The sequence below is a fragment of the Thermobia domestica genome, chromosome 1 (genome assembly GCF_964235325.1).
Source record: "Thermobia domestica chromosome 1, izTheDome1.hap1.1, whole genome shotgun sequence".
Taxonomy (NCBI): Eukaryota; Metazoa; Arthropoda; class Insecta; order Zygentoma; family Lepismatidae; genus Thermobia; species Thermobia domestica.
In genome coordinates, this window is record NC_137454.1 from 220,808,751 (window position 1) to 220,835,177 (window position 26,427).

Here is a 26,427-nt window from a genome sequence, read left to right on the forward strand (position 1 = left end):
CTCTTTATCGCAGCCATGACGTCATTATTTGATGGAAAGTGGTTACCTGCTAGATGCTTTTTTTTAAGGTAAGAGAAAAGATGAAAGTGTGAGGGAGCCAAATCGGGGGAATAAGGCGCATGTCGAACCAGCTTGAAGCCACAGGACTTGATAGCAGACATCGTAATGGTGGATGTGTGCGCGTGTGCATTTTCCTGATGAAAGAGGACACGTTTTATCAACATTCCTGGTCGTTTAAATTTGATTGCGTCGCTTAAACGCTTCAGTTCAGCAGCACAATAGGCTCCATTCACTATTTCACCTTTCTTGAGGTACTCAGCAGGAATAATGCCCCGCGAATCCCAAAAAACAGCTGATGGGACTGATTTGAACTTTTTGGGGTGGAGGAGGAGAAGTGTTTCCACTTTTTAACAGTAGAATAAGAAGGGGCATCCTCCCCTAATGTTTGCTTCATGTCATTGTGAATCTTCTGTGTACTCATGCCCTTTTTCCAGCAGATATTGGACAGCCACACGTTTGCTCGCATTATCTATTTTTCAAAATGTAGTTACCTTGGCAACTTCAGTATCTGAAACAAACAAAAAGATGTTAACGTAAATTTGGTATATAAGCTAGCAAAAATACATACTATTAGTTACCAAGAGGATATTTAGCTAGGATAAGTATTTCATGGGTAGGCCGACAACTTTTCGGTCATCCCACGTATACTGAAAAATTAAGTATTTTCTTATCTTTGTAGCCAGTGTTTCACAAAAAGATCCTGTTATTATAGGGGAGACATGAAGTATGATAGTGCACGTAAAAGTGGAATAATATATATAGACAGGGTGAACCTGAAAATGTACACAAACTCCGGGAGGTGATTCGTGACATCAAAAGAAGACAAAAAGTCTTGTTGCATATTGTCGAATTCCGCATCGTGTAAGAGTAACAGGGGTGCCAACTTGAAATCGAAAATCGAATCATGACAATTGGAACGGAATAGAAAGATATGCATATCTTTCTATTCCGTTCCAATCGTCACGATTATATATATGTATAGGGTGAACTTGAAAGATATACACAAACTCAGGGGATACCGTGTAAGAAATGACCCCAACTTAAATGTGATTTCTTGCATAGTCAGATAACATGTCCAGTACTAATAAATAGCAAATGGTTACAGATAAAAAGGTGAAACAACAACAGTGGTCCACATGCAAGACAGCCCTACTAAAGTTGTTAGTTTTTTCATAATCTCGCCAATGATATATCAAATGACCATATGCGCTAGAAGAAAATTTTCTACTGAGTCCATCTCCCTGGTTAGTATATTAAGTTTGGTATTTATTATTTGTAATAAGAAAATCTTAAGAAATTTAATTTGCTTTCGTGAGTCAGGTCCCCTGCCCCCGTTCAGGCGCCCATGCAACTGACATACCTTCTGATTTAAAATTATCGAGTGACATGACATGGTCTCCTGTAGGGGGAAAACAATACTCTCCATTCAATGTATCCTCTGACATTTTCCCATGTAAATTTTTGTTTCATCTTTTTGTCTTCAACCATTTGTTATATATATATATATATATATATATATATATATATATATATATATATATATATATATATATAATATAAAATCAGATGACGTGTCTAAATGAAAACTGTTATATTGCCGAAACTGTTATACAAGTATTCGTATATTTGGTGCTTTGGTCAGTTTTATTAATTTATTAATACTGTGGAATATTTCCTAAGCTATAATGAACAAGGTACAAAGATTATATAATATTCATTCAATCTTACCATGTGTGTTATATGAGAGGGGTTAGTCGAAATGTTTCTGCAGTAGAAGATTGATAGCGTGAAAGAGAGTTGCTCAGTGAATAGGTTAAGAAACCTAATGTTCATTACGGCAGCAACAAAAAGAAAGCTACTGCATCATTTCTAGTACCAAATCAGTTCAGTCGGGACTGCTACATCTTGTCTTCCCAAGCTGTTATTTTATATTATTTTACCATCAAAACTTTTTTTCGAACATCATTTGAGCTCACGCCGCTTGTACATGCATCTTTATTGCACGTGGTACCGGGTTCGATTCGTACTGAAAGAACATTTTAAAAATTGAACGCATTACGGCAGTTCGGATTCTATCTTAACTTTAGGTCAACGCCTCATATAATCTCAGTACTGAAAAGGGATACTAAATTTTAATAGACAATGCCCATAGCTTTTGTTCATCCTATTGCGTCGTACCAACCCATTAAAAACGGCAATCTGTCTTCCGAGACGAAAAAGAGGAAGTCCTGAATGTCATACAAATCTATGATTTGATATTGAATGATTTCCTTGTCAAACGAATTAAACGAGGCTTATAAAAAACACTATCCTCTCCGTCCAGATGTTATTTGCCACATCTGTGTCCGATGGAATGTTCAACAGTATTTTATATATGCCACATTCGTTTCTAAAGGGTTAATGACTTTCTTATACATTTAGTGTTACGGGACAAAGTATGCTCTTATAGAAGTTTAATTTTATAAACTTCGACATAAATAGAAATAATAAGAACTTTTGTACTGAGTAATATGATACATATTCAGGCCTCGATCCAATTTTAATTTTTGCGCCAATTTCGATATTAGCAGATCAGTCTGTGTACATATCTTTGACAAAGTGGACGACATACTGCGTAGTACATTAATATAACACTGTAATAATAAACCTAAACTAACCATACTTATTCATTTTCTTTTCAGAAGACAGCATGGTCTTGCAATGTCCGATGAGGATGAATCAGGCAAGAAGCATGACGACGACGACGACCGAATCCCCATCCAGCTAGCTTATCTGAGTCTCAGCCCTCGACATCCACCATTCAGCGCAACACGTGTTCGAATCCCAACACGTTCCAATGTACCGGCTCTTGTTAAGCCGTCAGCCAATCGTCTTCCACCATTCATCACTGATGCTAAGATTAAAATTTCCAACTCATTCGTTCTCGCCAACAATATCACTCCGCTACACGCCACTGCTATCAACGGAGACAAATATGGATTACAAAGACTTTTATCAGGTATGTAGTTTACTACTCTGTAAATACCAAATTGAAAATAAAAATGTTTACTTTCTTAGAAGTAATGTACAGTATGTAGGGTCTACTTCAAGAAAATCTGTCCACTCACCTCTTTTTGAATGTTGTCAGTTTGTTAACAGCAAATTTCCTGTATAAAGCCATGAAATTTCCCTAGATCCAAAATTTTCTCCAACTAAAATAGATATTTCTTCCAATCATTGAAACATAGCAGCGACGCCTATGTTCATTTCAAAACGAAAAAAAAAATCCAGATTTCTATTTCCTCACTTGATTCAGAAGCTACGATCTCATTCTGTTTGAGCGAAGAAACCGGTAGCAGAGAGAGAGAGAGAGAGAGAGAGAGAGAGAGAGAGAAACGGTAGATTTGCTATTTACATATGGTCATTTCGGACCAGGAATTCATGGAAATCATGGTACCTGCCCACTCTCTCATTTTTCTCCTTTTCTACTTTGAGCTAGTTTGTGATTGATTGCTATGCATTTTTAGATGTATGCAAAATCCATCAACCTTAAGATGAATCAATCCGTTTTATGTGTATGCACGTGAGAAAGCGAGTAATTGAAAGAACGAAGGAAAGAAAGAAAGAAATGAATGGAAACTTGTGCTAGAGCGTTTCTATTTCAAGTGTGATCTCGGAAAATATGTGAAACATACTTCCGCTCCACACCAACCGCCCTCGTATGGAGGAAGGAAATGATTGATCTCGGCTGTGTTGCCAATTTGTAATTTAGTCGTGTGATCTTGGCTAGTGAAGATCGTAAGCTACTTAGAATGCCTAACAAGACGGTGCATAGTGAAGTCGGGGAAATAATTCAATGTGGCGATCCTGTTAGCATCCAACTACTGAAGGATGTCGGTCACAGCAACTTCTCCCCCTCTTTCGAAGGAGGTACGGGAAAAACATATCGACAGCAGCGCCAGCAGGGGCACACTTGGAGTAGAAAAGCTTTAGAAGATTTTAAAATGTCAGAATTTCCTGTTTTCAGCATATTTTATACAAAATTTCCTGTAGTTCTGCAAATGTTCAGAATTTCTCATTTTAAAGAAAATCTTTTGCCAACTGACAACACTGCACCGTTTGAAAATCCCTGTAGACCCCTACTCTTCGAACAAGGAATGCATTTAAATCTACCTATATTTTCTAAACTAATATAATAATTATGTTAACGGGGAGAATATGTCCAAGTGTATGTATTTGGGCGTAAATATTTTTAAAAGTTATATGACCGATTTCGAATGGCATGGGTGTCAATCCATACGAAATGGTCCAGAGGTTGTTCCTGGACCATCTCCGAAAATTATAAAAAATTGAGTGTGATGACCGTTGTGTATGAGTAGATCAATATCATCATTCACGTTGTCGTATCTACGAGTGTTCCTAAATACCGGCCATCTTTGTTGTCGGTGGAGTGCTAATTTTTTCATTTCCAAGCGTTTAGAAAAACTACAGTTGCTCAGGACGTACGAATCAGACGAACACCAAACAAAAACGAATGTTTAGAGGAGAGACTGAGGTACACGGAGAATATAAACTTTTGCGTCTAAATAAATACGCAGGGTTGCAAACCAATACATGAAATCACCAGAAAAACTACAGAAAATTACACTTTTAAAGAGGTTGTATTTTGGAATGGAATAAAGTAGGGGGTTCATAAGTTTTGTGCTGAATATTATTGCATGTAAAGAGTCTGCAGAAATATCCACAGCTATGATACTGCTGGCACCGTAAATTTATGGGGATTCAAAAATTGAAGCTTGTGATTTGGTGCCATTTTTGGGGCGTTATCTCAGGAGGGCAAAGTGCTAAAAATTGCTCCTTAGCCCACAAAGTAATTCTGCATATGAATAAACTATTGTAAAAAAATCATGACTGATATTACATGGATAAAAAAAGTGAGGGCATGGTAAAAGCGTGAAGAAAGCACTTGCATGACGATGGTCGTAGTCCGGAAGAAAATGAAATGTTTGGATATGTTTCGTGCTAGATCTGAAAAACGAATGAACGTGCATGATGCAGCAATTAGGCCCGCTTTTGTTTGTATTCAGTTGTACAAAAGCTTGCGAGTGGTGTTTATTTCATCTTTCTTGCTCTGTGATCATTGCCACGTCTATATGGTAAGAGGGTTAGCTCCCCATTGCTCCTACGACACACACCGTCGAACTGGACAGCAATATTAAGGCATTTAATGTATCAGCAAAGTATCATCGAAATCCAATCACCGTTACGGAAGATAATATGTTCACAAAGTTGTGTTATACAGGATAGACTAGTCTTTGGCTAGCTGGGGACTCCGCCCCCAGACCCCACGCCCGCCCTCAGACTCCACCCCCAGATCTCTAAAACCTACAATTCTAGCAAATTTCAAGTTTATTTTCGTATTTCAACTATCTAAAAGATAAGATTTTGTATCACAAGAAAAGACCCATTTAAATAACATGGGAATTACTTCATTCCCCGAAAAGATACCTTAAAAGCTAAAAATATTTACTTTTGGCAATTTTCTTGTTGGTTAGTCCGGGAAGTCGACAATCATGCCAAATTTCATCATTCTAATCCTGCTGGTAGTGCCTAAACATTTTGGGGTGCAGAAGATGTCCCATATAAATAACATTGGGAAGACTTCAGTTCCCCATAAAACCTCTCTACGGTCGACCTTTAATTTTTTATTTTTGGTGATTTACTTAAGTAACGCTTATGAAACGTACAAGCATATCGAATTTCAAGTTTTTATTGCAATTCGAAGTATCTAAAATATAAGTCGAAAAAAGGTCTAATTTAAATAACATAGAGAATTTCTTCATCCCCCTTTAGACCCCTTAAAAATTAAAAATATTAACTTTTGGCAATTTTTCTGTGGGTTAGTACTTGAAAGCTAGAATCATGCTAAATTTCAACTTTACACGTCAACTGGAAGTACTCCTTTATTTTATGTCAGTTCATGTAGTTTTATATATAGTTAGAAGAGATATAACGCAACCTTTTGAACACATTATCTTCCGTAACTGGGATTAGATTTCAATGTCATTTTGCTGATACATTAAGTGCCTTAATATCGCGGTTCAATTCAACGATGGGTGTCGTGGTGCAAGGGTGAGCTAACCTCCTTACCATATAGACGTGGCAATGATCATGGAGCTAGAGAGATGCAATAAACGCCACTCGCAAGCTTTTGCACAACTTAATAAAAGCAAAAGTGGGCCTAATTGCTGTCCCATGCGTAGTTTTTGAGAATTTTTCCGGGCTACGACCATCGTCATGCACGTGCTTTCTTCACGTTTTTACCATGTCCTCACTTTTTTCTCAATGTAATATCAGTCATGATTTTTCTGCAATAGTTTATTCACATGGAGACTTACTTTGTGGCCTAACAAGCAATTTTTTAGTTCTTTACCCTCCTGAGATATTACGCCCCAAAATTTGTATCAAAATCACGAACTTCAACTTTCGGACCCCGACAAATCTTCGGTGCCAGTAGTATCATGGCTGTGGATATTTCTACAGACTCTTTACATGCAAGAGTATTCCGCAAGAAACTTATGAACCTCCCCACTTTATGCCTTTCCAAAATACAGCCCTTTTAAAAGTGTAATTTTCTATAGTTTTTCTGGTGATTTCATGTATTGGTTTGCAACTGCATATTTATTTAGAAGCAAAAGTGTATATTCTACTTGTACCTCAGTCTCTCCTGTAAATATTCGTTTTTGTTTGTGTTTGTCTGATTCGTACGTCCTGAGCAAGTGTAGTTTTCGTAAACGCTTGTAAATGCAAAAATTGGCACTCCACCGACAACAAAGATGGCCGCCATTCAGGAACACTCGTACATACGACAACGTGAATGATGTTATTAACCTTCTGATGCACACGGTTCATCACACTCAAATTTTTACAATTTTCGGGGATTGTCGAGCAAGCATTTTCACCATCTTTGGACCGCTTCCGATGGATTGACCTATTTGCCTATCGCACAATGCAACATAGTCTATCCTTCAGATCTTTAGAATACAGTTCGAAACTTGTGCAATGTGTTTCCGAGCTACTGAATGTATTGACTCCATTTTCATTGTACGAAGTACAGTTCCATTTACAGAAATTTAGTTGTATCTCAATTGAGTGATGCATCATTTCCTGGAGAAACAGCTGAAATGATTATTTCTTTAACAGAACGATTTGAAAGAATTCGGGATAGAAAAAAATATAGCTGTAGTACAGATAACACAAACGGTGACATATATATTGTATCTTAAGAACACTAGAGCGTCCAAAATGCAATCTGGAAATTAGAGCTTTGTCCCCACTGACTCCCAGATTCATATGCGTCTCGATCTTGAAGTTAAAATTCTGGTCACCTTAACTTATAGTGGTCGCACGGAGTCGTAAAGCTTTACTTAGATCTATCAATTTCAGCACTCAATAGAACGTGAAGGTGTATTACAGTCGTCAACCTCTATCCATGAAATTTTGACAGAGTCGTCTCTCGCGGTTTACGGAGAATATCGCCTGAGGGTACAGGTTGTCGAATTGCCACTAAGTTTTTGTTTATTAATGTTCTTATTGTTGTTGTTTTCATATTTTTGCTATTATTATCGTTTAATTTTAGTAACTTACTGTTTGTGTTACTCTTTTTTAAGTTTTTTTTTTTTTTGGTCGCCCGTTCGCCATGACTTCTATGTTTGGCGACATTGTTGGTGCACTTCTGCTATTTCACGTTTTCTCAAGTGTGGGTTGTGAAGACAGCTTCAGGAATCTTGCCAAATTCTTTCGATACATCACACGTATTGCCAAGTAGTTCTGTGATCGGTGTAAAGCACAAGCTACACGAGTCCTCGCGGTCATTATAGGTACACGATAGTAACACCTAAATACGCTGTTTAAGTACAAAATTTTAATAATAAAAGTAGAGTGATTTTGACTTGCTGTATGTATAGAAAACGTACAGTAAAGTAAATGGCAGTATGAAAAAGAATGTATTTTCGCAATGAATCATTGAAGACATCATACACAACCATATAGATTATTAACTAACAATGTTACGAAAAGATGAAAAAGTTGTATTTCTTCATCAAGAGCTTACCAAGCCTTGTGCCTTATTAAATACGATATCCAGCTATTCAATATTTTATAACATTTTTGTTCCTTTTTCCTTTAAGAAATTCAAAAAGTTATAAATCCTTGCTACATTTGAAACCATCTTTAGCCTTACTGCACGTGTTCAGTCATTCGCGTGCTTATAACAGAGCCAGTGTTGCTAAGCATAAGTATAAACATATTGTATATTTCTTATTAATTTCACTATTTCTTGCTTCAAAAAAATACATATACGTAATATTATCTACCACAAGTTTTAACTTACCGTAATTAAATACAAGATTTTAGTTATTAATTTAAGAGTTACAAGACTATTTTCCTGAATCCAATAACTGGAAACAAAATTATAAATATGTATTTTAAAAATAATTAGTAGTCACATACAGATGAGCTGTCAACTACTTTATTGAAAAGAGTCATAACAAAACTTCTGTTATTTAGCAAAGTCTTTCTTTCTTACAGGTGAGTTACTGATAAGTTGAAAACCGCAGAAATAAAAATACTATGGAAGAAAGAAAATCGCGATAGTGTTAGTAATTACAGACCAATATCACTGCCACCTGGAATTGGGAAAATACTGGAAAAATTAATGTGTAGTAGATTTTTTTTAAAAAAAAAAAAGACCATAAAATACTAATTGGCGTTTCAGCATGGTTTTCTAAGAGGAAGGTCTATAAAAACTGCAATATTTAACTTTACTGGAAAAGCTAGATCTCATTTGGACAAAAGAGCTCTCTTGTGGCTAATTGGTAACGCCACGCGCCTTGGACGTGGGACAACCAGGTTCAATTCCGGCGGGAGCTCATGTGTTCGGACCCCCACGTTAAGCTGTAGGTCCATGTCTCGTATCACTACTACTAAAAGGGACGCTAAAATCAAATCAAATTTACCATTTAGACTGAAGTGAGCGATAGATAGCTATATTCTTGGATTTATCCAAAGCTTCCGATGTAGTGAATCACGATTTACTGTTTAAAATCTTAAAATAGGGTAAATGTGCCAGTAGTCGGCCATTTAAGGAGATTTTCAACTTGGTTAAAGTATAAAAAAATCATTTTTTACTAATAACTTTTACTGCATATGCCATTACAAAGAGCAGCGTTTAAATTTTACGTTTGTGTAGCTCACATAGAAAATTTTTATAAATAACTACACAGGTAAAAGAAAATACAAGAAACCCTAAAATAACCAGTAGTCAGCCCATGAAAACGAAAGGTCAGCCATTACTTTAACCAGTACTCAGCCACACTATAGAATTGACTTTTTTAATGGAATTTAAGAGACCAATTTCCCAGTTAGCAAATTAAGGGACAAATATATTGCACTTAGAGTTCCTACAGAGACAGGGGCGGACTGGCCCACCCTGCTACCCTGCAAATGCAGGGTGGGCCCCCCAAACAGGTGGGCCCCCTCCACCAATTTTAAAAAGGTGTGCTCAATTAAACCTACCAGCATCAAAAATATGACAGGGTACCTCCCGCAAACTTGTGTTTTGCATAAAAAAGACGTAAAGTTAAACTTTCATGAACAGACCTCATTCTTCTTCACGTTTATCGACTTGAAAAGGTTCCGTCTATGAGGCAATCAGGCCCTAAAACATTGCGGGGTTTGTGATACAGCAACTGTTAAAAACGAGCACGTTAACTACTACTTTTTTAAATATAAGAAACACACTAGATTTCAGGCTGTTATTGGATTTGGATACCATTGCCTACTCCGGTCCTTTTACAAGCCGGCGAGTGACGATGTTTTAAAGAAACAATAGTTTCGTAGATATTGTTATTGTGGAAAGTGGAGGTGGTGCCGGAACGCTTTTGAACTGCGTTGTCCTCAGACCAAGCTTCGAAGAAGGAAATCGGATCAGGCTTCGTTGTTTTTTTTTTTTTTTTTTTTTTTTTTTTTTTTTTTTTTTTTAGTGCGGTAAAGCGAAAAGAAATTAGTCGCCACTATCAACGATTGTTTTATACAAACCTCAAACAATTACTATGAAGTTGCTGCCCTCGTGTTTTATTTGTATATTACATCGAAGAGCAAATCCGATAGCAGCAATTCAATTATTGGAACACCAGTTACGTGCCATTTGTCGTGGAAGACAGATGTGGTTGTGTCAGTATGGATGGTAGGAGTGATTGTAAGATTACTGTAAAGAAAAAATATAAAAGTGGTGCTAAAAAGCGAGAACACAAACGAAGATGTGATTTACAAAAAGCTGCATCTGACCCCAAACAACGTAGGCTATTTGAATCTGTGAAGCCCCAAGAAACAAATGAGCATGATGTAACTCATTCGAGTACTGCAGGACAGTTGCCAGGTATATTTTTGTTTTTCTGTCTAAGGTGTTTATAAATTATAATGTATACACCACGTCTTTGGATGATTTCAGTCATTGTAGCTTATCTTTTATGGCTATTTTTACTTGAAATTACACAACTTTAACAGGCGAACACGAAATTAATTTAACTGTTTGCTGCCGCGTAGTGTTTTCAAACGGTTCAGATCAGGCTTTCATGAGTCAGGGGTCGAGTCAAGCCTGCTTGAGACACAGGTCGGGTCAGGTCACCTACGCTAGGGTCAGGGCTGCTCTAGCCACGGGTCGGTTCGGGTCAACTTTCTTATGCGCCGTTTTGGCTAAATCCTTCTCGGGTCAAGAGGGTCAGGTCGAGTTAAACGTCGACCCGACCCGACTCATGACCCGAATAAGTTTTAGCCGAAACGACGCATAAAAAAGTTGACCCGAGCTGACCCGTGGCTAGAGCAGCCCTGACCCGACCTGTGACCCAAGGAGATTCGACTCGAGCCCTGACCCGATGAGGCCTGACCTGACCCGTTTGAGAGCACTAGCTGCCAGCACTGGGCTCAGTAAGCGTTGGTGTAACTTCAGATGTTCCTACTTCAGATTTTTTGTAATTAATGTTTTGCTTTTGTATGAATATATGGGATACTATTTATGGGTTCGAAGATGGACTTTTATATGTAATACATATGAAGAATGCCAAGTACATTTTTTACATTTTTATACAGTGGGCCCTCATTTCAGTTTAGCAGGGTGGGCCCTATGGTTGCCAGTCCGCCCCTGTACAGAGAAAAACTACGCGGAAAATCTATTGCGATACAGGAAAAAAGACTTCTTGTACTTGCTATAAACTAAGAAAAATGTGCCTCGGCCTAGACAGGCTTATTTAAAACTAATATATAGGCCTATATATATTTACATTGATATTTATACTTAGCTATGGCATTAATCCTTTAATATGAAGTTTATTAAGCACATTCAGGACACACAAACACTTGTTTAGTAGCTTCTTTGTACGATAATTCTCTGAGACACGTGCATTTCAAGTAGTGCCAGTGATCACAAAAGTCACACCCAACATATTTAAGTGTGTCGTCCTCAATATTACTTATTAATTCTTCTTCCTAGGCCTTTCACTTTACACGACTTTCAACAACTTCTTGCATCTCGTCTTCTGATCTACTAGTGCTACTTGGCTTGACAGTCTCTTTCTTTCTGTTTGACTTTTGCAGATTTTCTTTTTTTTTTATTCTCTCCGTTTTTCGTTTTAAACGTTCCTATTCTAGTTTTCTCTTCTTTTCGTTCTTTAACATCTGATAATTTCTTCACTCTTGGGAGGATATCGCACTTGGAACTTTTTCTCGGGCACATTTTTGGTAGTTTTGTTTTTGATTGGAGCTGGCCAGAAAAGATGCTGATCAAAGGCAGATGATATGGAAGTATTTGACAAAGGTTCTCTTTGAATTTCGTCTGAGATCATATAGAGTTGCTTATGGTATTACCGATTGTAGAAACCGAAGCAGACTTTTCACCTTGCGTTGTTTCAGCACAAGATGCCACAACGGATGTGTTGGTTTCCTGGTTTGAGTTAGATGTAACGTCTATTTCTGATATCGCAGATGTATTTGTAGGCTCTAGAAGGCCAATTGCGGAAATCTGGTATGTTCCAGAACTAAGATTATCGAACATCTCACTAGCAAGTACTGATGTAGCAGATCGATCCTCTTCGGACAGAAGAATAGCCCTATCTGTGTTCATTAATGTAGAACAAGAAGACTATTTGGATACAGTATCCTCAACGCACCTGGTTGCAAAAACATCTGAAACTGAGTCTATTTCAGTAGATGATGTCTTTGGACTGGTTGAAAGATACGCTGAATCACGCGTTCTTAAACTGTTAGACATATTTTCCTCACAGTCAGCAGTCCTCTTAATTTCTTCAAGAAGACCTTCAACATTATTTGCTTTTTCATGAAGATTCGACTTCAAGTATTCGATAACTTTCACAGCTGCCAGGTAGTCCTCTTTGGTTGGAATGATTGAAATGACTCTCTATGACTCTTTGGTTTCTGTTGTCTCTCTTCAAGATAATAATAATAATAATAATAATAATAATAATAATAATAATAATAATAATAATAATAATAATAATAATAATAGTTAAAGAGCAGTTGCAACCTTGGAATTAAAAAGTACAGAAACGCGACATTGTGCGGAGTAATTTAAATTATCAAATCAATTAGATATTGATATCTCTGATTTCCTCAAAGTTTCCTTAGATTAAAAGACTAACCTATGATCAGGGTAAGAAAAAACATTACTTGTTCTTTAAATTTTAGAGACATAATACAAACCAGTCATAAATTCGTAATCTTTTTTTCCCCTCAGTTCCAGGAAAGTACAAGAATTGAAATGACTAGTATTATAACAGTATTATGCTTGCATGATGCAATTAGTGACTTCATAACAGCTACTTTTTTCATTAAATCGTTAGAAAAGTCTTATACGTATTAGTTAAAATGTCTCAGTTGTAGAAATGTGCATTTAAACTGAATGAATGATAGGTGGCTGACTACTGGAATATATGTATCCAGTAGTCGTCCGTTGGAAGTGATGGGGTGCTGACCACTGAAAAATAAATTCAAGAGTCTTTTATCACCACTTCTTTGTCTCGAGCATGCTTTCATCTGCAAAAGTGGAAAATTCTAATGCGATAATTTAAATCATGCATATTTCCAGAAGTCAGCCCCTAATGGCTGATTACCAGGAAACGTTATCAAAAATGCAACCTGTAGGCAGCTCCCCTTGTTTCTACGTAATATCTTGTTTTATATCAACAACCACGAATTTTTAACAAACTACGTACATTCATGCATCGAAGATAGCAATAACTCGTACTATTTTACAATAATATAGTTTTAACTTTGAAGTAAAGCTTCTTCCTTATTTTTTTTTTTTTATTAACAAAATGCTTACTTTGCTCACTTGCATCAGCAGACCTCAAATTATAATTTCTCTTTTCTGCTACGAGAAGTCACACCAGGCCAAAACAAATGAGGTTGACTATAGGTGCTCTGATTTAAGTTTTAGTTGACTAATTGCTTGATAATAGGCTACCGCATGCTTATTTAATTGCTTGTTACGGAAAAATGGCTGACTTTAGGCACACTCACCCTATGTGAATAACAGGTAACGTGTTTAGTTGGTTTAATACACATTTTTTTAACCATAAGGAAGTAGTTGAAATTTATAATAAAATAATTTATAATATTAGTCTTCTTTATCAAGGAAAAAAAAAACAGTCATAATGTTACAGAACTCAATCGTGGGCTTTTTGTTGTTGTTGTTGTTGTTTTTTTTTTCTATGTATGATTGCTATAGTATTGGATGTCAGGATATCTCAATTGACAGTATATGCAGACGACAAAACTCCTTTAGTTACTGAAACAAACATGAGAAATTATAAATAAGCTATTCCACCGCTATAGAACTTCTGTAATTTCTGGTCAAGAAATTATATGATTTAACAGGTTTCTTTTGAAACTATCAACACAATTAGGGAGTTTTGCAGAAACCGAGGTTTTAATGAATTCACCGTGTACAGCCAGGACCTAGTACCGTCAGCTTGTCCGTTTACTGACGGATTGTTAAGTATGTATACGGTGTGGTATACGACACCCTTTCTATTGACCGATTCCGACCGTTTCGTTTGAATTGCAAGGTGCAGTCGCGATAATTGTCAACAATACAGATCGAGTCTATCGTTCTGCTCAGTGGCAGTAGCTGGTGATGCACGATACACTTCCAATTCCAGTCCCACCAAATGATCAGCATAACCTTCCTGGGCGTCATTGTGGGCTTTGCCACATACTAAGGAGCTTCTCCCCGCATCGACCATGATGTCTTTCGCACATTGTTGTTGTAAATTATTCATTTTTCGTTACTCGTGACCAACGACTTCAGAAATGGCTTGACTTCGTTACGTTTCAGTAGAGATTCACAGTTAGAAATTCGATCAAGTAAGGTTTCTGAGTCAGATCATGTGGCACCCAAAAGTCGAACTTCTTTGTATACCTAGCTTTCTCCAGATGGTTTAATACTGTATTCTGGTGATGTTTAGATCATTGGCGATGTCATTGTAAAGTGTTACATGCTGATCTTGCTCGACTTTTGCCAAAATATCATCCACTTTTGCTTTCCTTGCCTATTATTTGGAGGGAATTACAAATTTACCTGAAAGGTCTAACATTATTAGGACATTTGAGTTAAAAAGTAATGTAGTATAAGAACATTATGTTGAATTTAGCTAGGGTGAACGCGTCAAATTCAATCTGGTCATTACAGTATATATCCATTAAGGCTCATACGAAGCTCGTAAGAAGAAGTCATATTCTCTCACTTTTCATTGATTGCATCAAATGTTGGGTGTGTTGGAACATGTTGTATGTCTCTGTTATGAGTCCAAAGATTCAGATAACTCTGATGTTTTCCGTGGTTTGGTTCACTTCATGAAGTGTTTTCCCTCCTCGCTGGTCTGTGCAATTGCTAGCGTATGCCTTTGGTGCAATTATAGGGGAGCATCGAGCACATTATAGTAGTCTTATTTGTAAACTGTACATTTCGTTATATATAGCCTAACCTCTGACAAAGAACGTAAACACAAAATAAAAAATCATCAAATGTCTTGACTCAACAATCTGAAAGTACATGGACAAAGCGTTCACAACTGTAGTAAGAATTTTCTGCATTGCATGTTGCGGGCTGAAAGAAATAGCATACCTATCAATTCAAGTATACGAGACACCAAATGTTTTGAGTCTAGTGCAGATGCTATTAGTGTATCCTCATAAAATTGATAATAGATTCGCAGGAAGATGTTGGGGTTTTTGAACGTTCCAGCGAACAACAGAGTTCTTGAGAATTATAGTGGCTATTCCTATGTCCATTCAGAAACTGTAGCTCAGTGGTAGAGCATTCACCTCTGATGCGTGGGGTCCCTGGTTCGATCCCAGCTCGCGCTAAGTGGGCTTTGTGGTGGACAAACACCGTGTGCGTGGATTTTCTCGAGATTCTCCCATTTCCTCCCACTTTCTTTATTCCACCATTTCATTCATTTCTCATCATCAGTGTCTCCTTTAGCTTAGCCGGCATAACTGTGGGACGTAAAATTCACCAACGACATTACACTTCATTTTCTTTCACTTTAGAAACTGAAAACTGCTTTACTATATTGAAGGATGTACGAGAACCATTAAAAATATGCCACGTGACTCAGAGTCGCCTCAGTGGATTAGCTATGATATCAATAGAGAAAAAAGTTTAAAGACTAAAGTTTAAAATGATATTGACAATTGATTTCCCAGGAGAACAGAATTGATTTCATATACAAATAAGATAAAGCATTTGTTATGAATGGATACTCTTCATATGGTTACTTTCATTTACTTCATCGTTTTGCTTATTTAGACTACTGAAAGTACTAAGAGACCATAGAAATTATATTTGCTGACGGTTGTGAACTACCAAATAAATTATGTCACGGGAAGCCACTGACTTAGAACATAGTCTATTTTTAGGGTTAACTATTGATTACAATCTCTCTTGGGGAAAAACATCATTAACCTTGTTAGTAAATAAGTCGTCTTTGCTATGCAGTAAGAACTATTAGGAAACAATCGATCTAGTAGCAGTTAAGGTCTTCATACGACCTATCACGCGATATTAAAATATTACATCATATTTTGTGGTAAAAGGAAAAATAACTTTGCTGTAGAAACTAGAAAAAATGATGGTGAATTAGAAATATTTCTTTTCGACAGTTTTTTAAACTCATTAAGACCAAATTTTTTATTTTCAACGAAAGTGAGTCATTAGACGTGTTTAAAAGTTTTAAATGAATGAAAAAAAAAAGGTATTAAATTCTTTGTAACCTTTCATTGGTTAGCATGGGCGCCCGAAGGTGGGGGCAGTGTGGGGCCCGGGCCCCCCTCTGGCTTACGAAAATGTATACATAATATAGCAAACCACGTATATTAAATACCAGAAATACCAGACGTTGTATAGCAACCATGGAGATGGATCCCCCTCTAGAAAATTTTCTTCGGTCCCCCTGTTGGTTAGCCCTTCCTATTTATGTATGATTCCCGAATGGGGATCATGAGTCATACCATAAATATTTTTATTATTGTTGACGACAGCAGTTACAGGGAACTGCTTTTCGTAGTTATTTAAATTGAGCATGTGTTTACATACGAATACTCAATAATAGCAACAAAATTTACAAATGACTAAAGGTTTACAAATATCATTGTAAGCAAACTTATACATACGTAAAAAAATGCATTTATGTAAATAAACTCAAAGAAATAGTTACTGGAGAAATATAAGATAGGTAAAACTAATACCGTATGGTCCTCTTATTGGAAGTTGCTACTCTTGTAAAGTTATGCATGGCAGATGGATTTACTCGATCTTGTGGAATAATTTGAAAGCATTCCATATGCAAACCAATTACATCTTGAGCATTACTTCCTTACATTAGTTTAATACAGTGTACACTTTCGTTGCTTGCCTTCATTTGCTCTTTGTAAAGAATGTCCAACTGTATCTCTCCTAATGCTGGATTTACGTATAAGCTAAACAAACTATAGTTTAGGACCCCACTCTCTTGATTGATAGACCCCACTTAAAATCCAAATAATATATATAATATTCTATCTGGATTTTAAAATCTTTATTATAACCTAAATATCAAATTATATACTATTATATCAGGACGATATCATATAGATGATTTTGATATAAAACAATCAGCGGAGAGTAGAGGAATGAGATAGAAATATTATACAAACATGTAATTCTTTGTTGCAGACGTATGTAACAAAGCATAACACAAATATGTATATTGCAACAATAATATTAAAATAACACTTGAATATTAGTATGTAAATGAACAATAAATTTAAATATTCGTATGTAAATCAAAGTACTCAGTCTGTGCTTCACATAAACTATGTGCTCACCCTTATGAAAAGTTCTGGCTTCGCCTATGACTTTTTGTTTCAAAAACGAACCGCGTGTGTATGTGTATTAATGTCTGTAAGAGAATTAGGTGTTTTAAGGACAGTTTCATCAGTTGACGAGTGCGAGGTCGTTTAATCCCTGTGCCTTTAATGTATGTGTTTCAGAATTCGATTCCCAGTGGGGGCATATATTTTTCGGTGTTTACTTAGCTTCATAAGACAATCAGAACTACTTGAACTGAGAAATGGCGAACTCTGGTCTTGAAAATGAGTAACGATGATACGAGCTGATCACACGTTGCACACCTAAAACACCGTTTGGTCGACAATAGCAATTGATGAACTGTAATGACAGAGAATTTAGTTTTAATTTATTTTAATGTATTTTTCATTAAATATTCTATAAAAGGAAGTTAGCATTTCGAATACAATAGGTGACTGAAAAAAAAAAAAACAAATTTTAAGAAAATAAGAGGAGGAATAATTTACCAATTCAAATACATATTTATAAGATTAGTGATAATTGCTTCTAAAATTATGGTTTATATTTCCAGGCTTCTTTACAGAAGTGGAGGCACGCGATAGATGGGGTCGTACACCATTAGCTTATGCTGTCCTTGGAGACAGGCCAAACTGCGTGGATGTTCTGTTAAAATCAGGTGCCAAACCCAATATCCGGGACGAAACAAGTAGAACACCATTGCACTGGGCTGCTCACAAGGTATTTATGACTTATTCTTTCATTTGTTTCTAATTTAATAACTCTCACAATTTCAACCTTGTTGTGAGATTCATATGACCTATATACAGAGTGTAACGAAAGTCCCTTGTCATGGGCCAGCTTCATTATGAGTGCAGATACGAAAAAACGTAAAGTGAGCAATGTTACTGGAAATGATAGGTTTTTAAATCTAAAGTGTTAGAATTTTTCAAATTGCACCATCAGTTTTGGCTCTACACTGCTAGTTGCTCCAATGGTAATTGAGAAAGCTACGTTGACAGTTATAGTGTTACAATATAAGCATCAGTACAGGGCCGTCGCGTGGGTTGTGAGCGACCGGGGCGAGAATTTCCAGGCGCCCCCTTCGCCCAGTGTGTTATGATAAATAACCAGAGTTTATTCTGTACTCCTAGATTTAAATATGGAATGTAAGATCATAATGTAAGATAAAAGAATTTTGTATTATGTAATTTTTTTTAAAGTGAGTGGCTTTTGTAGTTAAAACATAAAAGTTAATGAAAACATGGTTTTGAACTATTGATATTCAGTACTATTTTTATTTATTTTGACCTTGATATACTGTACATCAACAGAGTACTAGCATAGAACATACAAATAATAATACAAATATTAAAGCTCAATGTGTAAATGATAATAAAAACTTTGTAATTTTCTGACTTTTCTTAAAAACAACAAAATAAACTTTCCTTTCCTTGCGATTAACATAAATTTTTCAGTAAATTTATCATAGCGTTAGAATACTAAAGTAACGTTTTTTCAGTTGGCGTTTCTAATTATTTTTATTTGCTTCAATTCAATCCTACAATTATAATTTATGTTCAAAATCAAAATGTACGATTTCTTAATGTTCGTTCTGCAAGACGATGTGAAAGATACGTTGTTCCAAAACATGTGTAAATATCATATAATGATAACATAAAAATACTAATAAATTAAAATAGAAGTGTGAGCAAAATTAACTGCATAATGACATATACATACCTTATTTAAACACTAAATGGCATTCTCCTGACTTTTCTGTGAGCAAATGTGGATAATATCTCCTTGAAATCTTTCTGGTTTCACCATTTTCAATAGCTACTATGGCCAATCAAGTCTTTCCTGGGCCGTTGTTGAGCGTAAATACTTGAGCAGCTTTAACCTACTAAATTGTCAATGGGACAGGCATGCTTACATAAATATAAAAAGTAGAAAATTATTTTTAAAAAGTAATCTTTCTCCTTGTTTCCAACAACAGGTTACCAGCGCCGCATTATTCAGACTCGCTGTATTTAGTAAAGGTGTTTCCATTACAGTAAAACCTGTCAACGTGGCCACCTCTCTAAGTTGGCCACCTGCTCATCTTGGTCTACTTCGTCTTGAACCTGCATTTTCCCATAAGACATTCATTACTTACTACTCTGTAAGTTGGCCACCTGTATATCTTGGAAGTTGGCCGCATTGAGGCAATGTTTACCTTATGATTATAATGATAAATTTACTTGCGTATCTTGGCCACGCAAAATACCGTTTTGTTATTTTCTTAACACTTTCGTATTCCCATATGTGAGGTAGACGTTCTGTATTTGTGACTGGAGACAAAGAAGCATGGATTCCCACGGTTTGTTTTTGGAGATCAAGGGCCAGAACACTACCTTGATAAACGGGTGGCGAAGGAAGATGTGAACAAGAGAAAGTACGTATAGGAACTCAGGAAATTGTTGTACGTATTTGTTTACCCTGTCTGTTTTGGTAAAACCATTAGCTATATTGGCTCCTTTCATCAATGGTGAGCTTTAGTAATTCCGGAAAATTCTCAAAGTTAAAGGTAACCTCAATTGTCAATTGTCAACTATTGGCATCTGACGGATTGTCGAAACTTACCGGAAGTTTTGAGATATGATTTTCAGATTTTCTCAAAACATCCTTTGCTTCGAGGGAAACAGTCGTAGTTCAAGAAGTAGTTAACTACAAAATTAGAAGGTGAATACGTGCCAAAAAGAATACTGTATATTGTTATAACTAGTCTGTATACATTATTTAAAAGTAGCTATCGTGCAATTGCTTATTAAAATTTTACAATCAAGTAATACTAGAAATACTATTATAAAAATACACCAATCACGCTTATTTTCTGTAAGTTGTCCACCTGTCTAAGTATGACACTTTCCAATGGAACCGACGGTGGCCAACATAGATAGGTTTCACTGTACTTTAAAATTTGCTGATAAATTAATAATTAAAGAAAACAGGCTTAGTAATAATATTGCTGCAGGGTATAAAATTGGGGGACACTTCACAAATTGCGATGCGATTGGATCTCGCTAAGGGTTCCAATTGTTTCTGAAGCGAGGCATTAAAAAATATCTTAAAATTTTCATAATAGTAATTGAGAGTACGAATTTAAGTTCTTATGGTTTCCTGTCTAAAATTAATGTTCTATGCAGTTCATAAATGCCAGGAAATTAAAAGTACATGACTATATTTTTTACAGGGACATCTACAATGTCTAAAACATCTAATAAACAAAGATCCGAATTGGCGACTAAAGGACAAAGGAGGTGTCACGGTTCTGCACTTAACTACGAGACATCCTTACGGTCGTTGCCTTGCTCTTGTGCTGAAACATGTGGCACCGGGTGAAATAGACGATCAAGATAACAATAAAGTAAGTAAAATAATATATTGTAACACTTTCAGATTCGTTTTTTTTAATAATTAACAACTCATACGCAAATTAAAGCTTACTTTCTATTCCGTAATATTCGCTTCAAGTGTTCAATGTGTGTTGGCAATAGTTCTCGAAGAGGCCAACAAAAGAACAAAATTTCGTATGCATTTAAGTGTCATAAGAAGGTTGGATGACGACTAGATATTACCGTGGTCTTCTCTTGATAGTTTGGTTGTGACTTTATAGGTTTTATCCAGAGATAGCCACAAAGAGAGGCCATAACGCAAATTCCGTCTTTAAAATTTTGCTAGAGGGTGAAGAAGTGGGATATTTAAACCAACTAGAATATTTTACCAATTAAAAATGTGCTTAAAAGTGTATAATTTATGCAGGTAAATGCTTGTAATTAAACCTGTACCATGAAGGAGAGAGTTTTTGGTTACTAGAGTAACTCGAAAGCACAAAAACACTTTATAGACATATAGTTGCTACTCTGAACATGATTTTGGTTATCTAAGGCCCGGACTATATGAACGCTATGAACGTTCGTTAGCAATGCAATAAAGTGGGCATTATTTTATCCGACTATGTGTACACTAAATACGCAGGGTTGGTAACGCGATGATGGCGACATAACCAGACTTTATAGACACGTTTTACGCGAGGTGGCGTCCATTTTCCTTTCTCACTCGTGGATATGAATGCGGTGCAAATGGGATGTATGGGTGTTTTTGTTCTAGTAACCGACTGCTTAGAAAATGACGGTGACTGTTACTGTAATCATTGGATTTTATATCGTATAAAGGTGATGGTTTCTCGAAGTGTCAATAATGAAGACGAAATGCGTCGCGTTGACAGCACTCTTACAGTCGAGCTCCCCACTACCAACGCTGCATTGTTAGGACATCCTCGCTTCGCGTTAAAGTTTGTATAGTTGATCTAACCATTACCATCAATGACCCGGCTTCGTTGTTAACGGTGCATTGCTTCGTTGTTAACGGTGCATTTGCAGTGTCTGTATAGTCCAGGGCTTAAGGTTTAGATAAAAATCAATTTTAAAAACATACTTTTAAAAACTAACGCATAATACGTAAAACAAGGCGTAAGTCTGGGAATAATTAACTACCTGTTTGTCAGTATAATTATTGTAACAAGGAATTAAATTTATTTTATTTCCAACAACAATGAAAACCCAGACACTTCAACCATGGATATTTTAAAGAATGAAAAATGGCTTTCTTACCTATACGGAAGTTCCAAACTTAAGAATTTAAAAGTATAACGGCAGCTATGTGCGGAGCAGAAGGATAATTAAAATCACATAATGTTTTCATGGTTAGTGAACAATTTGAATCAGAGCAATCAATCCGTCATCTGTTTCAATTGGAGGAAGTTTTTCTACGCTCACTGAATTTTAACCTCTAAGGATCGTGTCTGACAGAAGAAAATATTGAGACTCACCTAAAACTTGCAATTAATCAGTCTCTTCAGGGTGGCGAAGATAAATAGATTGTGAGTGCCATAGATAACTAGATTGTTATTCTTAAGCACTGATTTATTGTTGCAGCATTCACTTGTATAACTTTACAGTATCTTGCAAATTTCCTTAACTGTCACAAGAGTTCAATTTATGACATTGATAAATAGCATTTTATTTCAATTTGTTGATATGAATGAAAGTGTTATGCATAAAATATGCCTATTAATAAATAGAAAGAGAATAAGACCTTTATAATATCATCTCTATTCTATTATGTTAAAAATAAATTTAAAATAAAACATAATGTGACTTACTCGATTGATTACTTAATTTGAAGTTAGGCAAGGCTAATTCTAAAATTATATTTCTTCCATATATACTTAGCCTGAGACTTGATAAGTAGATTTATACCATGTTGCAAAAGGATATAAAAGGCTCATAAAACTTAAGATACGTAGTTTAAGATAACAAATGTGGTTGCTACAAGATTCCATTTACCGGTATTTAAAGCCTTTGTCTCTGTGAGGCTAGAATCAATCTGCAGAATCTTCTACAAGACAATATCACAAAATTCACCTTCAAATTTCATTATTCTATGTCTAGCGATATAAGATCAAATATCAATAACCAATTCCATCGTTATTTGTCAATCACGCTTAGGCTTTACTTGACTAGCATTAACCAATAACACTACTCAACATATTACTTATCTAAATACCACATATATATCTATCAACTCCATATGAATCTGAAAAGTTATTCAAGATCAAAACTATTGAGAAAGCATAAAAGTATTTGTTTTTCTTTCATTCATTGTTTCTTTTTTTTTCTAAATTTTGTGGGAACATACGTGAGGATAATTTGGAAAGAGGAGGGGTGCATTATTGACTTCAAGGTGGGATGAGAATTCCCACTCAGTATTCTAAATAAAAAACACTGGCGTAGATTAAATATTTGGAGCGAGGATTAAAATAGGAATTTAACTCAGATCTTCATGAAAAGTAGTTGCTATCTATTCAATTCTGTACCGAAATTCTCTCTTAAGATTCTTCATAGCTAAAATGTTATGAAATAATTGTAAAAAATAGACAAAGTATTAATTCATTAATGGGAAGCTGGATTATTCTAATATTTTCACTAACGCATATCGTCGCCTGAGATTCAATACTGCGTAAGTAACATTTCACCAATTTTACAGGAGAGGCAAAGACTGTTATTCCCTCTAAGTAATACTGCGTATATCGAGGCTGAATTTAGTTTTTAAACAGAGTAATTTGTCGTGATATAGGTATACTACTTAGCCAGATTATGCACCATGCTATACTGATTCTAATGGTATCAAAAAGTCAAATTCGCCAAAACTGGAGATACACGGTGTTGAATCTCAGACGACTACATGTTTCTTCATTTATTTTATGAGCTGGTATGAACAGAATTCTCAATGGCAATCGGGCAGTCCCGATCTAGAGATTTCTTGCCCTACCACCTCTGGAATGGTGTCTTTTAATAGTAGTACTCATACTTCCAAAATCTCTTCTTCCATTATTAATTTTACAAGTGAAAATTAATCTTCCAGGTATACCTTTACCTAGAACACTACTAATAAATTAATAATTAAATAAAGTAAGATATTGTCATATTATCAGTGTAGTGTGAAGCCCATTTAAATATTAAAAGAGGTCTTTTAGTTTTTAGAGTAATTATTTTTGTTATTCTAATGTAGCTAACAGTGTTACAAGGAATGTTATAAAAGTACTAGATGACATGAAAGATTATATTACTTCCATTCCTTTGTATTAGCTATGAAAATCATTTGAAACAATGTAAAGCAACTACTAACATAAAAAGTGCCACTGTAACGTAATTTAATAGGAACATTGACTAACTACTGCAACTTGGAAATGGGAGGGGGGGGGGGCACGGTGGCTTAGTGGTAGAGTACTTGCCTCTGGTGCATGGGATCCCTGCTTCGATCCCAGGCCAAGTAAGTTTGTTGTGGACAACATCGTGTCCGTGGATTTTTTGGAGGTACTCTAATTTCCTCCGCAATCTCATTCCACCAATTCTTCCATAACCATTCACTTGCCTTAATCATCCATTTCCCTTAGCCTAAAGGGCATAATAGTGAACGTTAAACAGAAAGATCTTATTTGTAACTTAGAAATAAGAGACTGTTTAGATTTTTAGTCATACACTACTATTCCAGAGAACACCACTTCACTGGGCGGCAGCACATGGTCATGCGGAATGTGTTAGGCAGTTACTTCAAGCGAATGCAAATCCAGGAATCCCTGACATTGAGGGGAAAATACCTCTTCACTGGGCTGCAAGTAGTAACAGCCCAGAATCCGCTCAATGTGTTCTTTTGTTACTAGTAAGTATAAGGATAATGTTTTGCTATTAATTCATAGGCTATTTGAACCTTTTCTTTTGCAAGTGGTTTTATTTCTGTACCTGGTACTAGCAATATTTATCTACAAATATGTGACTTTTTTTTCTTTTTTAGCAAATTATAATCATCAAAATGTTTTGTTATCGTTACCAAAAAGCCAAAAATATTGAAGCTTTCATATATTACTGTCACTACGTAACCTAAGAACCTCAGCAAAATAAAATAAATAAACCTCTTTGTCCTCACGCAGTACGTTTATCCATTTTATTACCGACCATGACTTGCCTTTTTCACCTCTGTATCTTTTTTCTTGTATCATGACTTCTGTCATGTTCCTCACAATCCAATTCTTAACGTCTTAACCACTTCTTTAACTTCTTTTAACAGCCAGTAGTAAATTGAAAAAAAAAAAAAAAAAAAGTTTTTACATAGGACTCATATTTTCATTAATGATGATTATAAATGTATTATTATTATTATTATTATTATTATTATTATTATTATTATTATTATTATTATTATTATTATTATTATTATTATTATTATTATTTCTCTACTTAAGTTGGAGATACATATATTTAACATGTTTGTGTGACGTAGTGTATTTATGCATATTGCAATCTGTGAAGTTCATTTAAATTTCCATATTGTTGATAAATCAATTACATAATATCTCCAATATTGTCCATGTTAGTTAAATTAGCAGTCAACATTTTTTTATAGTTCAAAATAATATATGTAAACATAATTAAAAAAAAAAAAGCATTAGCAAACTAGATAAGACACTAACTTACAACTGATTTTACATATATTCCTATGTAAGCCACGGACATTCCGCACATATGAGTTCTACCACGTACACCTTTTCTACAACTCCTCATTATAACAAATTACCTATTAGACACTCTACATTTTTCTGGGCATTCACTGACCTTACATACAGATCTTTTTGTATTTATTTAAACCTTATTTCTGAACTTTCAATAACCCTACGTTCATATTTCAAAAAGAAACTAGAAGGATCAAGAGATTCATTACCTTATTATCTAAGAGAATATGGTAATGAATCTCTTGACTATGTATACCTATGATTTAGTGCTTTGTAGATAATATAATTTATTTTATTGATTTTAATGAAAAATAATTGAATGCTTTTTTTTTTCTGGTGCAATTTTGTCTAAGGTATTACTGACGCCTGATTACTTCCAATATTGTTCTTTCCGTCCCTCCCGTTCCTGACATTCCTAAATTGTTTTCAATTTAACTAAACTCAATACGTTGTCACACTGTCGTTTCAAAAGTCACTAGGAGTTTTTCATTGAGTTTGCGTACTATCCATGTCTTTGCCACGTACAATACAATAATCCACACATAAATCTCTCAGTTCTTTATTTGAAGAAGGAAAGAAAACCCTTACTAAATAATTTTTTTGTCATTTCCATTGTTCCATTTCACGCCGGAAGTTCGTCTCTATTACTAATAAAAATGCATTTTACCTACACGCTGGAAACTATTCACTGTTCTGCTTTCTTTCCTCCTACTTTTATAATTGATACAGACTGCTTCTTTCTAATTCCCATTCCATCTATTTTTTAAAACATTTATCTTTGTCGTCGTCTTGTACAAACTTTCTTCACTGTTTCTCGCATCATGGTATTTTTTTGGTTCAGACTCTGCAGATG

At 35.5% G+C, this 26,427-nt stretch overlaps 1 protein-coding gene across 1 annotated transcript in view; it reads left to right on the forward strand.

Moving 5' to 3' along the window:
- LOC145694263 (uncharacterized) overlaps positions 1-26,427 on the forward strand; it is a 462,080-nt gene that overhangs the window by 144,517 nt on the left and 291,136 nt on the right. The window contains exons 2-5 of the mRNA XM_081770360.1: positions 2,742-3,058; positions 18,036-18,202; positions 20,697-20,870; positions 24,560-24,727. Of these exons, the coding sequence (XP_081626486.1) occupies positions 2,761-3,058; positions 18,036-18,202; positions 20,697-20,870; positions 24,560-24,727 (807 nt within the window). The 5' untranslated portion in view covers positions 2,742-2,760. The remainder of the gene's footprint in view (positions 1-2,741; positions 3,059-18,035; positions 18,203-20,696; positions 20,871-24,559; positions 24,728-26,427) is intronic.